Consider the following 14,712-nt stretch of genomic DNA (forward strand, 5'->3'; position numbering starts at 1 on the left):
AGAAAGCAATGGGGCTATGAATTAGTGGTTTTATACCAATTACTGAAAGGCATGTGAAATTCAATTGTAGAAATCATAGCCATTACAATGAAAATTAGTCACATTTGTTGTTAGTAATCATTTTACATTATTTTTTTTTATGTAATAATTATGTTGGTGTCAAATTACACCCCTCAAATTGCTACAATAAGGTATTTCAGCCTTTTTTGGTCATTTAACATGCACACAGTTATCATTTTACCTGAAGTTTAAATTTTTACATTATCTAAGCCTGAAACCAATGAAACATGTATATTATGACTGGTTTATAGTATAAATATTTCTTTTGGTCAAATTATCTGGTGAGTGTTAATGTTTTATTGGGTTTCATAGTGTATCATTTATTTCAAAGGAAATTGCTGTATACTTATATAGGAATTCCAAAATCTCTCTTAAAATGCATTCTATAACCAATTTAGCAAGTTGCCTAGCTGGGAGATACATAAATTGCTCTTGTTGATCCATGTTTATACACAAAAGTATGATTTTTACCAAATCACTCTCCTTCTTCAACATGTAGAAAAAAGGGGGGACAAAATTATCAATTATATTTTATGTTTGGACCACTGTATTTATATCTAGGAAAAATTTCTGATAAAAATAAGACATAATGGTAAGAATATTGTTATTTGAGTAGATATTAACAAATAAGAACTGGTAAAAATTGAGAAAGTGTCATATTTGTCACTATGATTATCCATATGGAGTTTTCCTTGTATAACGCATATGTTACTACCAGTGCAATTTGAGCTTGAATTCAGTGATATAGTGTTTTGACAAAAGCTTTATGTGGTTTTCTATGCTACAAATAGATCATAGAAGGAAATTAAGTCAAACAGAAGTCATTATAACAAGATTGTTGCTATGAAGAAGAACTCTATCTCATTATTCCCAGAGACCTCACTAACAATATATACATACAACAACAATACAAGTAATGGTAATCAAATGTCTTTGTATACCCGTTTGGGTAACAGTAAATGACGAACGTTAAAGAAAAGGTGTGTGTTTACTGAGTAGCCGGGTATAGTCGTACACACCTATAGCTTACCCAATAAACCGTAACAATATCATGCTACAAAGAAAGAAATAATGTTTAATGTTTTTTTGGCGATGTTGGTAAATATTTCGTCTAGGAGTGACATATGAACCCTATTGATTATGACGCCATTGACCATATACTACCTGTTTGATCAGATGTATGGATTGTCGATAATTAATTAAGACATATCTCAACTAAATTTTAGTGACATTCAATTCGAATGTTTCTTTGTAATTGTCCATGAAATACCGCAGTGCGATTTCAATAGTTTTTTTTTTGCTCTTCAACTTTCTATTTGATTTTGTACTTCCAACTGTTTTGATTCGAAGTAATTTAGACAAAAACGTGCGTCTGGTGCAACAAATTATAAACCTGGTATATCAAATGAGTTTTTACAACCACCTCGGTGGTATCACAGTAAGTTTGTTTTATCCGAGATTATAAGTAAACATGGCCTTATTTAGCACAACTTTTGGGATTTATTTACTTTTAATGTATTCAATATCGTATTTGATTTTGGGCATTCTAACTATTTTGTTTCACCACTGATGAATCTTATATAGACGAAATGGGTGACTGGGGTACCAAATTATGATTATCCTTCATAATTGTTTTTGTAAGTGAAAAGCTGGTAATCTGGAAAGTTGCGATCGGGAGCACAGAAATGGTACAGGTTTCATATGAAGTCATCGCAAACCATGTTTTGAAAAATCGTATCAAGTGAATAGTAAATGGTCAAGCATTACATTGCAGGAAAAAGATAACATAAAAGTCGTATGTACTGGTACAATTTAACAAGCTTGAGAACGAAAGCGAAGTCTTTTGCAACGACAATGTAAGCATCTTCTATATCAGCATCAACTATTCTATTCTGAACGTATATCCACTTGATAGATTAATGACATGAAACCTGATAAAACCAAATAAAAATTACAAGGATATAACAAGGACTGCTTCGATGACACAATCACCATTTCATCACACATGATCTAACTTGCAGCTCTGTCTCGTGCTTATTGTTTTCATTTAAATATTATTTCTGAAATCGAGAAATCATGATAAATAATATAACAGACTATTTTCAATATGATACTACAATCAATTAATATTCATCTAAGAAAATTAAAACTAAAAAAGAACAGAGATGCCATATTATTCTTGAATATTTTGACGATGATTACTCAAAAACGTATTTACCGTGTTACTTAGTTATTAGCCTGTGTAATGTCGGAACTGTTTTTTGGTTGGTACGTCGGCTGTCGATGTTGTGTTTGTTGAAGAAAGGTCGATTGTCTATTGTGCAATCTGTCAATACGATAAGTTAGATGGCTATGTTGAATAGGTTGTAAAAGCTTAGTCAGTTGAAAATATATTATCAGTTGTCTATGTTGAGCCGTTCGTTTAACGTCGTTAAAGTCGCTAAACCTGAAATTGCATTTGCATAGTTACTTTTTTTTTGGTTATATATAAAGATATACACATATGAATTAAAATCGGGAGAGACTTTAACTATTAAAAACCCTTTTACATGCGCATCGGGAAATTTAATTTATGCAATTAAATGTAATGGGTGCCAAACAGGAAACACATCACGGCAGAGATTTACAGTTCACCGTTAACACATCAGACATCCAGAAACTAGGATGATTAACGTTAGTGAACACCTGGATTTAGTCGCTACCAATAAAGTACCGAAATAGTATGTTTTCCCATTCTACCAATGTGACGACCAATTTACTGTAAAAATGCGAAAAAAATGAAAATATGTTCATCAAAAAGTACAAACCAAGCTTAAATAGATAAGACGCTACTTATGTAAGGGTTACGTCCCTTTTATGCATTGTTACGGACTAATAATCGTGACGTTACGTTACCATTGACTTCATTAGTTACATTATCATCCATGATTTTCACAAAGATGTGAAACCGGTGGGAGAAAAATGTAGTGAATTAAAGGACTTTAAGAGCATTTTTAACTTTAATTTTTTTTATACAAATATATATATATATACAAAAAAGTTTCTTTTTAAGCGGTGAACAGAATTATATATTAACAATTAAATACACAAACAGAGTTTTAAAAGCAGAAACCTTAGATTATAATTTCAAAATTTATAAACGGACAATTTTAGAAAGGTTTGTTACAAATCATATCAGACGATAAACTGATAATATAGGTGTATCAGACTTGTGTCACCATAGCGTATAATAATATATTTGACGAAGACTTGAAGTACAAGAAAACAATGTTTGATTCAATAATGTTTTTAAATAGACTTATTCAGGAGGGATATAGTAACGATACTGTAGTCAGGTCATTAAAGATGGCATTTTTAGGACTTGATTTTGATTCACTCCTATGGTTTTTGATTTGGAAATAAACACATTTATTCTAAAAACAGTTGTTGGCATGACACGGTTTATTTTCCCCTCACATATTTAACATGTTTAATGATGGTATGATACTAAACCTCTAACGGGAAGGATTTTGCTTGATTTACATATGATAGAGACATAAACTTTCAATCAGTTAAATTGATGCCTGGAGCTGGCATGTCAGTAAATGCTAGTAGTCCTTTGTTAATTTATGTATCATTGTCATTTCGCTTATTTTTTTCTGTTACCTATTCCGACATCGGACTCGGACTTCCTTTAAACTGAGTTTTATTGTACGTATTTCTGTGTGTTTGTTTATTCTACATTGGGTAGATGTATAGGAAGAGGTTTGAGATCTCACAAAACATGATTAACCCCGCCGCGTTTATGCGCCTGTTTAAAGTCGGGAGCCTCTGTCCTTTGTTAGTCTTGTATATTTTGTTAATTTTGGTTCATTTATATGTTTTGGAGTTTAGTGTGACGTCAATTTTCCCTAAAATAGTACACATTTTTGTTTAGGAGCCAGCTGGAGCCCGCCTCCGGGTGCTGGATTTTCTCGCTGTGTTGAAGACCCATTGGTGGCCTTGGGCTGTTTTTTGCTCATTGGTCGGGTTGTAGTCTATTTGACACATTTCCCGTTTCCATTCTCAATTTTTTTGACAAACCACCTACTATTGGATTTTTAAATGACCATATTTGCATTGCCGATGGAAATCAAATATGCATCTTTCATTATAAAAAAATAAGATGTGGTATGATTGGATTGCAAATGAGACAACTCTCCACAAGAGACAACATGATACAGAAATTAACAAGGTCCCTAAATGACAAATGTAAAACAATTCAAACGACAACACTAACGGCTTAATTTTTACAAATTATGAACGAAAAATAAATTATGCATATATATAACATAGTTTTATTTTTATATTTAGCATGGCAGACGTATCGAATCGCAAAATATTTGGAATGTACATTATACATGTTATATCAGAAATAATACATGCTTTGATTCCAAGCACTATTCTTTTATGTACGTTTTTGTTAAAGGCATAGTGTCATAAATCAAAACACCGTTTCAGTTCATTGTTTTATATTTACATTATAACTTCAGTTAAAACGCTTTGATTACTTTCAACGATTCCGAATTGAATACTGCAAGTGTAAAAGGTGTAAATGGCATGAATAGGATCTGATGATATTTGATTTTGGGGGTAGGAAGGGCAGTAATATGGCTTCGAATATTCACAGTTAAAACAACAACAATATGGAACTTATTTACAGAATCCTAAGTATGTGTACAAACTTACTTTGGACATTTCAAAAAATAATCAATGAAGTAATACGAAATATACTTAGAAATAAAGCGAAGGTATTGAAGTGTACGAATGCACGATTTCGATATCAGCGGGCTAAAGTGTTTGGCTTGTTTTCAGCTACAACGAACATACTTTATACGGTATTGTTGTTTTAATCAATTAATTGAGGAAAATGAGGCAACGATAGAGTTTACAAAAATAATTTCATCGCGTGTTTAGTCTTTTTATTTATCCTACATTTGATGAAAGTAATATCAAACATTACGAGCGTATGCAGTCGAAAATTAATTAGTTTAATTGATTCATTTTAAGGGAAAGCACAGGAGATATTTCGAAAATTCTACTAACTTCTGTTAATATATATATAATGATCGATCTCAACAACAAATATGCGTTTATAAAATACGAGAAGTATTTTTACTTAATGTGAAAGACATTCATTTTAGGTTGTTCCCCTTTAGACGTCTTTTGTATTGGAAGTGCGATATTAATGAATATAGTTGAATTCGTTGTGTATTTGTATTTTTCACATTTAAAATGCACATTAATGTCTTATATTCAAATTTTGAAATAATAGAGCCAAACGTTTATTTCTCAAGCTGGATGCATGACTTAAATCATTATTTATTGACAAACAGAACAATGACTATGAATAAGATTGTGTTTTAAAGATCAGTGAATTCGTCTTTGATTATGTTGTCCTAACAGCGAATTAAATAACAATATTTATTTAGATTCATTATAATCGACCAAAGTTTATTTTCGTTATTGTGATACTTTTGTGCAACAGAAGGTCTTCGTGAATTATCCTACATAATTATATAACTTTTATTTTCAGTATAGGTATAAAACCACTAATGCATAGCCCCATGTTAAATTCTGCAATTTCAAACATTAATGGCTACTTTGTCTTAAGTTCAAATAAAGTGGCAGTTATTTCATGTCAAAACTATACCTTATCCTGACTCGGTTCTTCTGATCTGAACAACAGGGCAAATATGACCTCCTATTAAAATTTTATATACTTCTTTATTATTCAAAAGGAACTTTCAACAAGGATTCTACAGTGATTCCAAGTCCCCAAGCTTTCATTTGATACCAAAACTACCCCAATATTTCACCTATTGACAGAGATACAGCTACGCGAAGGAACTATTTTGTTTAAAACATGTACTACTTTCTTGTATGTTCTTTCCGACCGGGCCTGAATTAGTGGTTCTATACTTATAGAAAAAGTGTAATTCTTGCATAGAAATTAAGGTCAAAGCTTTGTGGACTATTGAACTTGCTAATGTTTCTAAAAATGGCTAATATTGTACTATGCTCTGTAAATATGAAACATGTTTTTTTTATTAAATTGGCACACAGGATGTCTAACATTTTACAAAGACAAGTTTATTTCATCCACATGGCTCTTCTCTCACTTCTGTTATCTCTAGATGAATAATAAAATAATGTGTAATGCATTAAATATATTATTTTGTTTTCTTGTTTGTAATCGATATGGCTCTTTAATTAGGAAGTAAACTGATTTACTTCCGAAATAAACTAAGCCCTATTAATGCCAAATAAAAAATAACCATCTGTAACAGAATGTGTATATTGGTATAGCTACATATTGCTTTATGTGAACTTCCGTATAAAAATAGTGAAATAATAGTTTTAAAACAAGAATGTCTAACATTACTAACTACATTGTGTACTATATAATGTATGATATCATACTGTGTTTTATCTTACTATAAAGCTATTTGTGAACTATATTTCAGCAATTTTGTTCTCATAAGTTCTAAGGGGTTCCTAATTCCCAACAATGATTCAATCTATTAATACGTGAATTTATGCCTTTTAGGTTTTATTGCTCCAAAATGTTGTATGTGTTTTACTTTTTACTCCTCTGACCACTTCTATGTGTTTGCCTTGAGTTTGAACGATTGTAGTTTTGATCTTTGACCCGATCAAACCGACGACTCTTTGGTCTCCGCGACATTATGGAGTACGAGCAAAGAATTGTCGGTACAGAGTCAGAATAATTTGTCCGCTTAGTGTGACATGTCTTGTTCTCGTCCTAATTATGCGTTTTATTAGCTATCTATCATCAGCATCATCATTAGATTAACCCCGTCGGTATCGAATTCCTGAAAAAGTATGGTAGGTAGGTAGGTTTACTTTTTTATATTGAGCTTATGTGAATATATGAAATTTTGTGACCAATACGAAAAGTGTAGATGAAAACTTTAGGGAAGTCACTTTTAGACCAAAAAGAAAATAGGATAGGTAGAGAAAATGTATATACAAGTATACTTAAAAGTTATTTTTTTTTTGTTAGATTTTGTTATTCCAGATACACACTGCCTGAAAATCCATTTTTTCTAACATGTAGTATTGTCACTGCAGATATACAGATGAAATGCACAGTAAAATCCGATACACAGCGGTTATTTGCTTTGTGCCAACCGAAAATACTTCTTACATATAAAACTCAATACAGTGATCGTTTCCGTTCCGGAACTATTTTCCTTTACTCCAATTAGTGTAGAATTGAATGCAGATCTGAACTCAAACTGCCGGGGAGTTTGCTTTACGTAGGGTTACGTATATTTTGACTGCTGAACTTATACATAGCTTAGCCGCTAAATAGATCTAGGTAAATAATTCATGCTATTTAGAAAATCCGATATAACCATTCATTCGTTCGTCCGTCTGTCCCACTTTTCAATATCCACAACTGCTCCGGAACCGCTTTTTTGAATTTGGTAAAACTAAAAACATATACAAAGAACTTACTCTTATGACGTATCGCAGAAACTCATAATTCATTTCTCCATTTGAATGTTTTTGGGGTATACTTTTGAATGAAATGGACTCCGCGCTTTTTAGTACACATTTCAATTCGCTTCTCATCCTGAACACCTAATCACAATGTAACGACACTCTCAGAATCTGTACCATATAATGCCATTCTGCACCTTCGATTTGGTTTTTGGTCTGATTATAACTTTCTTGGGTTTCCCTTTGATGTCATGGACATTACAAGGGCAAAATTATTATTGTGTGAGGTTTGCTCGCAGTATCTACAGTAGTTCATTGGTTTTGATTTTTGATTTTTTTATTTTGTTAATAATGTCTTATTCATATAACTTGGACCAATAATGTTTATAATTCATGTTGTGTATACTATACAGCAATCAATTTCACACTGGCAAAAAAATTAAACTATTCATGGAAATGTGTAAAACAATTAATACAATTAAAACCAAATCAAATCAAAATGTATTAAAATTGACAAAGTTTTATAATCATTGAATTAGAAATTCAAAATTGATAAAAGCACAGAAGGCAACAGATAAATTATCGCACAAAAACAATTTCACTAAGATACGAAACGCATGTGAAGTATGATAGTTCACTTGAATGGTACATCGAAGACAAACGCATGTTCACTTTGGTTTGTAACTAGCAGCTGGTTATTTTCTCGGTTTTAATGTAAAACTTGAGGGCAATCAAGTCCATCTGCAGAAGATAATATAACTTTGCTTTGTTTTCCATCTGGAGAGATAACAACAACATTTGAACTTTCGTTTCCGACTACATAAATGTTGTCATATTCATCCACTGAGATACCCAGCGAAAAAGACAAAATACTTTCATCTTTAAATATCCACTTGAGGTGTCCCTCCAGATTGCTGCACGTCACGGTGTTCCTCGATTTGTTTGTGAAGTAAAGATTCTTGCCAAATACAGTTTTATAGGCACATCCAGACATTGGCTCCCTAACTACTTTCCAAATCGATCCATCAATTATATTTCCACGCATCAATCCGTTCTTCCTTGCACTAAAATACAGCCAATCACCACTCACAGCTATTCCATCATTTGATACATCAATGTCTATGATTTTCTTAGTATTCCTCTCTAATAGGTCCCTAAGTATGATTCTACCACCTTCATAGCCAGTGGTGATACCAAATAAACTTCCGTCGATCTGTTCTACCTCAAATTTTTGAAATTCGAATGTAATCTTGAACGGTTTTCATTTGTAATTTCTGAAAACATAAACCTTCTTATCTTCATAACTCGAAAAAATCATTTTACCATCTAAAAACAGAGAACATCCAGTTATGGGATTGCCTCTCGTAAAAACAGTTGCCTTTAATTTAAGTTCTATTTTGTCTAAAGATATAGGCGATGTTGCCATAACCATGATCTGAGCTTGTTTGTCTTTTCTCCTTGCAATAGTTATTCCACTAGATTTGGACTCGACAACAATATTGCCGAATGTTGCTAAACTGGTTTGAAAATTCTGAAGGTCAGAGCTTATCTTCCAAGACAGAGTAGCATGATTCAAGTGCTTGTTCTTCATTAATGTTTGAATGAATTTATCCTTTTCTTCTACGTCATGTTCTATTCGTTTGAGGACCAAGAATGCCTGAAGGTCTGATGCATGTTGTTTTATGTTCGCTATGTTATGTTGGTATTCAGTGACGTTCTTTTCCATTTGTTGTACTGATGTTAACAATTTCTGTATTCGTTTGCTCTCCGATATCTCTGTTTCGCCAAGTTCTTCCAAAATATCTTCTTGTAGTTTGTCAAGATAGCTTACAATCTTTAATTTTGTCATTTTGATTTCAGACTCGACTTTTTCTCTTGTTTCCTTAATTTCGGTCATATTTTGTTCACGGTCTTTTCGAATTCTTTTAATATTTTCAGACATTTCTGCCAATGTGTGTTCGATATCCACGAACGCATTTGAAGATTTTACATCCTTTATGATATCTTCAATATCAATAAGTTCTTTGCACTCGTTGTGGATCACCACAATGCACTTTTTACAGCATGGACAATCATGTTTATTACAGTATATTTGAAACTTTTCATTGTGGTGTTTGCATGTTTGTGTTATTTCTAGAATTGTCGATGGTAGTTTCTTGTATTCATCGATAGAAATTGTATTATGCCCCCTAGTTGCCTTGGAGATAATGTGATGTTCAGTACACTCCTGACATAAGCCTTCATCACATTCGGAACACCAAAATACTGACGGTTTAGTTATATGGCGAAAATCACATGTGCCACATATAGTCCAATTAGTCGCCATTTCCCTAAAACAAATATATATTGAATATTGCAAATATTATACAAAATGATATTTATGCACATCGTGAAATACTAATATAATGAAAAAGAAACGATATGGCTAACAAACTTACTACTTACGGGTGCCACATATGGAGTAGGATCAGCTTACCCTTCCGGAGCACCTGAGATCACCCCCAGTTATTGGTAGGGTTCGTGGTGTTCGGTTTTTAGTGTTCTATGTTGTGTTTTGTTTACTATTGTTTGTCTGTTGTCTGTTGATCTTTTACTTTTTTAGCCATGGTGTTGTCAGTTTATTTTCGACTTATGAGTTTGAATGTCCCAAACTACTGTTTGTCTGTTGTCTGTTGGTCTTTTCCTTTTTTAGCCATGGTGTTGTCAGTTTATTTTCGACTTATGAGTTTGAATGTCCCTTACTACTGTTTGTCTGTTGTCTGTTGGACTTTTCCTTGTTTAGCCATGGTGTTGTCAGTTTATTTTCTACTTCTGAGTTTGAATGCCCTTTTGGTATCTTTTGCCTCTGTTTTATTACATGTACATGGAAAACCCAAACAGATACACACCGGGTATTCCGATCTGAAATCTGCGGAGGGGTCCGAATCCTGAGGAGCAAGTACTCTTTGTTGAGGGCAATTCCGAAGAGGATTATGCTCAGTGTGAATCGGATCCAGTTTTTCAACCTTGTTGTGGTATCGTGTAATTGATCCTCAGGATTCTGATCCCTCCGCGGATTTCAAATTAAAATACACGATGAGAGCTTAGGAACAGCGTTTTTATTCATTCTCAAATTGACATAAAATTCTTCTGACTTTGTTATTCAATTTGTGAGTATGTTAGCCGAGAAAACACAACGATAAACAAGTTCATGTTACATAATATTTATTTCAGTATCATAGTAAAGGTTGAAAGAGAGAGGCAAAACAATGTTAATGTTGTTCACGTTACGTTCCTACGATATAAACAACCGAGTAGCATGCCATTTTTAATATAATAGCTTTTATGCTTAAATTTTAAATATATTACGTTATTTGTTCATGTACAAATGTAGTAACATACACATGTCTCATATATATCTGATACAGAAATAAATTTTTCAAAATCAACTAAGATTTCAAATGGTTTTCAAATATTTCCAAATTTATAGAAAATAAACATATCAATGATATTTCATGTCAACACAAAAAACCTGACTACTGTGCTGATGATAACATGGAAACGAAACGACCACATGGAAGTGGCATTGACTCAGTGGTTGACAAAAAACTCATCAAAGGTACCAGGCTTTAAATTTGGCACACCACATGTGCGTTTCGTCTACAATAGACTCATCAGCGATGCTCGAATCCCAACAGTCGAAAGGCCAAATTAACTACGAAGTTAAAGAGCATTTAGATCGAAAATTTGTTGGTGATCATTGACCATTTGACGGAAATCCCGTGTCTCTTTCACTTGAATACCATTCCCTAGTCATACAAATTTGGGGGAAATTATATGCTTCTGGCACAGGAGATTGAGAAAAAGGGGACGAGGTTTTACCCACTCCTTTTTGACCAAAAAATCAAGAGATTTCAGAATTACCTCTTTACGTGAATTCGGCATTGAAAAATTGAAAATAAGACTCTTTTAAAAATCACTGAAATAAATAATTTGAGAGGTTAAAATATAAACACTAAAGTAAGTGGTTTTATCGATATTTTACGAAATTTTCCTTTGATCTTGCTGACTGATAATTTCCTGTCTTAGTGGAGTCGAGTGATATGAAAATTAACGCTAGAAACTAAGGGGCACGTGGCGTTGCTAATGAAATTGACATGAAATTGACAACGTCGTCATAGGTAAAATAGTGATAAACAGATTATCATGGGATTATCATTATCATTGAAAAAACGAACTGTGTATACATACAGAAGTGATCTTTTGCTCAATGAGCCTGTCATGTTTTACAGTTCATAAGAAAAATCTATAAACTAGAAAAAATTGTAGATCAGGACAAACAGTTGAAGTTGATCTTTGTAAGTATAAAGAAGACCAATCAGGTTACTTAAAAGTATTGGCCTTTTTCTGATTGTTGGACCTCGTGCTAATAGTGGGTCTCATTTCGGCTCCAAGCGTGACAAAGAAAGTCAAAATATTTTGCGTGAAAACGGGAAGCGAAGTCGGCCGGGACACGTGAAATTACAACAAGCGCTATTATTGCAACAATAAGCGGGATCCGGGATCAAATGACCCCCCCCCCCCCTCAATGAGACCCCCTTTATAATTGATTTCACGTGGCATGTGATACTGCGTTTATCTCACTCGACATTTTGTGCTGAATTTTTGTGTTTAAAGTTGAACTTTTATATATACTCAAAATGTATTAACATGTGTGTGAATATAAGAATTGAATGCTGTGTGTTTTTTTTCCATTATAAAATATTAGTACACGAATAGACAGCAAGTGACTTGTTGTGCTTGGAACCGCGCTTCACTTAAATTGTGATCGTCACTTGTTTTCATTTTGTGTAAATTTGCATTTAGTTATTTTCCGTAGAGATTTTCAAAAAACTCGTTTACAGGCTCGTTACGCACATTATCTTTACACAACACACACATTGCACCAACTGTCAAAAGACACCCAAAAACTTATTTAGACCGTTAAGTTAATAATAGCATCTATTTTTTTCCTATTCAAAACGAGACATGAGATATCAGATGCAGGTCTGTGTACACTGATAACATAGAATTGTGTACAATGTCCTATATAAAATCAAGTACACAGTCACAGTAAATACATACGTTTTTATGTACATAACTTTTGCAAAAGATTTCCTTTCAATCAACATACCTGTATATTAAAGAATAATATTACGCTGTACCAATGTAACAATTATTCTACTCCTAAAATATGCATATCGTTAATCAACGATAAATGATGTCCAGTTCCATTAAAGATATTGTGTAGTCAATCTATTTTTAAGTTCGCTGACGTATATTTCATAGTAGGAATACGCGGTTAAATTTAAATCTTTCTTGTTGTTTAACGGTCAGCATGCATAACCAGTATATGAACGACGGTTCAATAGTTGTGATGTTAACCGGTCAAAGAAAACAGTATTGCAGAGTATGTGAACAGAATGAATGGGCCTTGAGTTTAGACATTTTAAGGCAGGGAAATTTTTTTTTTAGTGAAGGTATGTTTTTTTTTATTGTCGATTCCTAACTTCGTAAATAAATATTTACAAGATTCAGAACAAGATCAGACGTTTCATTGTTGTATAAATATAACCTAACATTACTGTAATTTCATGGTCGGCTTCAGTCGAATAGTTGTTCGTGTTTGTAGAATAATTTTCTGCCTTTTTACTCTTTGTCATTAAAAGATGGACGAAAGATGCCAGAGGGACAGTCAAACTCATAGATCGAAAACAAACTGACAACGCCATGGCCAAAAAAAAAAAGACAAACAGACAAATAATAGTACAGATGACACAACATAGAAAACCAAAGACTAAGCAACACGAACCCCACCAAAACTGGGGGTGATCTCAGGTGCTCCGGAAGGGTAAGCAGATCCTGCTCCACATGTGGCACCCGTCGTGTTGCTTATGTTATTACAAATCCGGTAAATAGTTTAATTCGGTAAGTCACATTCGTGAAAAGGGAGGGTATTGTAGTTACGACATAAGGAACATATCCGATATTATCTGTGAAACGGTTATTCTATAACGGTCAACCAACTCGTGATGGCGTCCGTAAAATTTAGGAAGGGATTTATCCAACCCTGCAACAACTAATCAGAACAAATCACATCCTTTCAGCAATTCTCCTATAAAGAAATGTGATTGTTTTAAATTTCTACTTCAGATAAATACAAGTTGAAAATTAGGGCTTGAGCGTTCTACCAGCAAATTTCACAAACGCCACTTAAAACATGCAGAACGACACATGCAAAGATAGATTGTGCTTATGACTGTTTCTGTGTATCGACTCCGAAGCGATTTAAAACGAGTTTGTAAGAAATGTCGAATTTTCTTCTTTTTTTTAGAATTGTTAGCACTAAATATTGTATTGAATAGAAAGGACCGACCCATCATCTATGTCGAGCGAGCGGAAGCAGATGATCAAGTGAGTTGTTTTCTTAAACATCCGTCTTATCTTTGTATGTTGTGAATTGCATGATGTACATGTTTAACATGTAGAATATAAAAACTGTGTTTTATTTTAACTGTAATAATTTATTTCGGCTAATTGAACTTTATGAAGTATAAAATATATGGTTTTCATACACAATTTATGAAAGTTACAAACGAAACAAATCAATGAACCAATTCATTAATTATATGTATTATTCTGTAACATGTAACAAAATATAATATCAAGAGTAATAATAGCAAGGTTGCCGGATTTGAACTTCTTTATTAACAAGGGGGCGACAATATGACTGTCATAACACAAATTCCGTTTTCCCGTTTAATTTCGGGATTTTTTTTTTATAAATTATCAAAAAGGAGGTTACGATTCCCAGCAAATATGTATCTGAGGGGCACAATATTTCCCGCCCATTTGTATATCGAATTACCGAAAAGGTGATAATAATCGTGATTTGGAACACATAAAGAAGCGTTTTTGTACAGAAAATACATTTTCTATTTCAGAAATTGCAATAAAAATGTATGCTTTTTTCATTAAGATCCATCTATGGTATGAATAACAAGCATGTATTATACATCACTGAGTACAGCGTCTATTCAAGTTCAGTCCAAATACCTTAACACACGAATTTGTCATTGATAGTTCATCATACGATTTTTTATGAACTTAAAATGTTTTGCCTATTTTCGGTAACAAATTAAAAAA

The 14,712-nt window shown here is 33.0% G+C and overlaps 1 protein-coding gene across 1 annotated transcript; it reads right to left on the minus strand.

Annotated features, from left to right (window-relative positions):
• Positions 1-8,001: 8,001 nt before the first annotated feature.
• LOC127724437 (transcription intermediary factor 1-beta-like) lies at positions 8,002-12,816 on the minus strand. The gene is made up of 2 exons (XM_052231402.1): positions 12,701-12,816; positions 8,002-9,878 (listed from the first exon to the last, which is right to left on the minus strand). Exon 2 carries the CDS (start codon positions 9,872-9,874, stop codon positions 8,810-8,812), a length of 1,065 nt encoding a protein of 354 aa, XP_052087362.1. The 5' UTR covers positions 9,875-9,878; positions 12,701-12,816; the 3' UTR covers positions 8,002-8,809.
• Between the last annotated feature and the right edge of the window lie 1,896 nt (positions 12,817-14,712).

Source organism: Mytilus californianus, unplaced genomic scaffold (genome assembly GCF_021869535.1).
Source record: "Mytilus californianus isolate M0D057914Y unplaced genomic scaffold, xbMytCali1.0.p SCAF_14, whole genome shotgun sequence".
Classification (NCBI taxonomy): domain Eukaryota; kingdom Metazoa; phylum Mollusca; class Bivalvia; order Mytilida; family Mytilidae; genus Mytilus; species Mytilus californianus.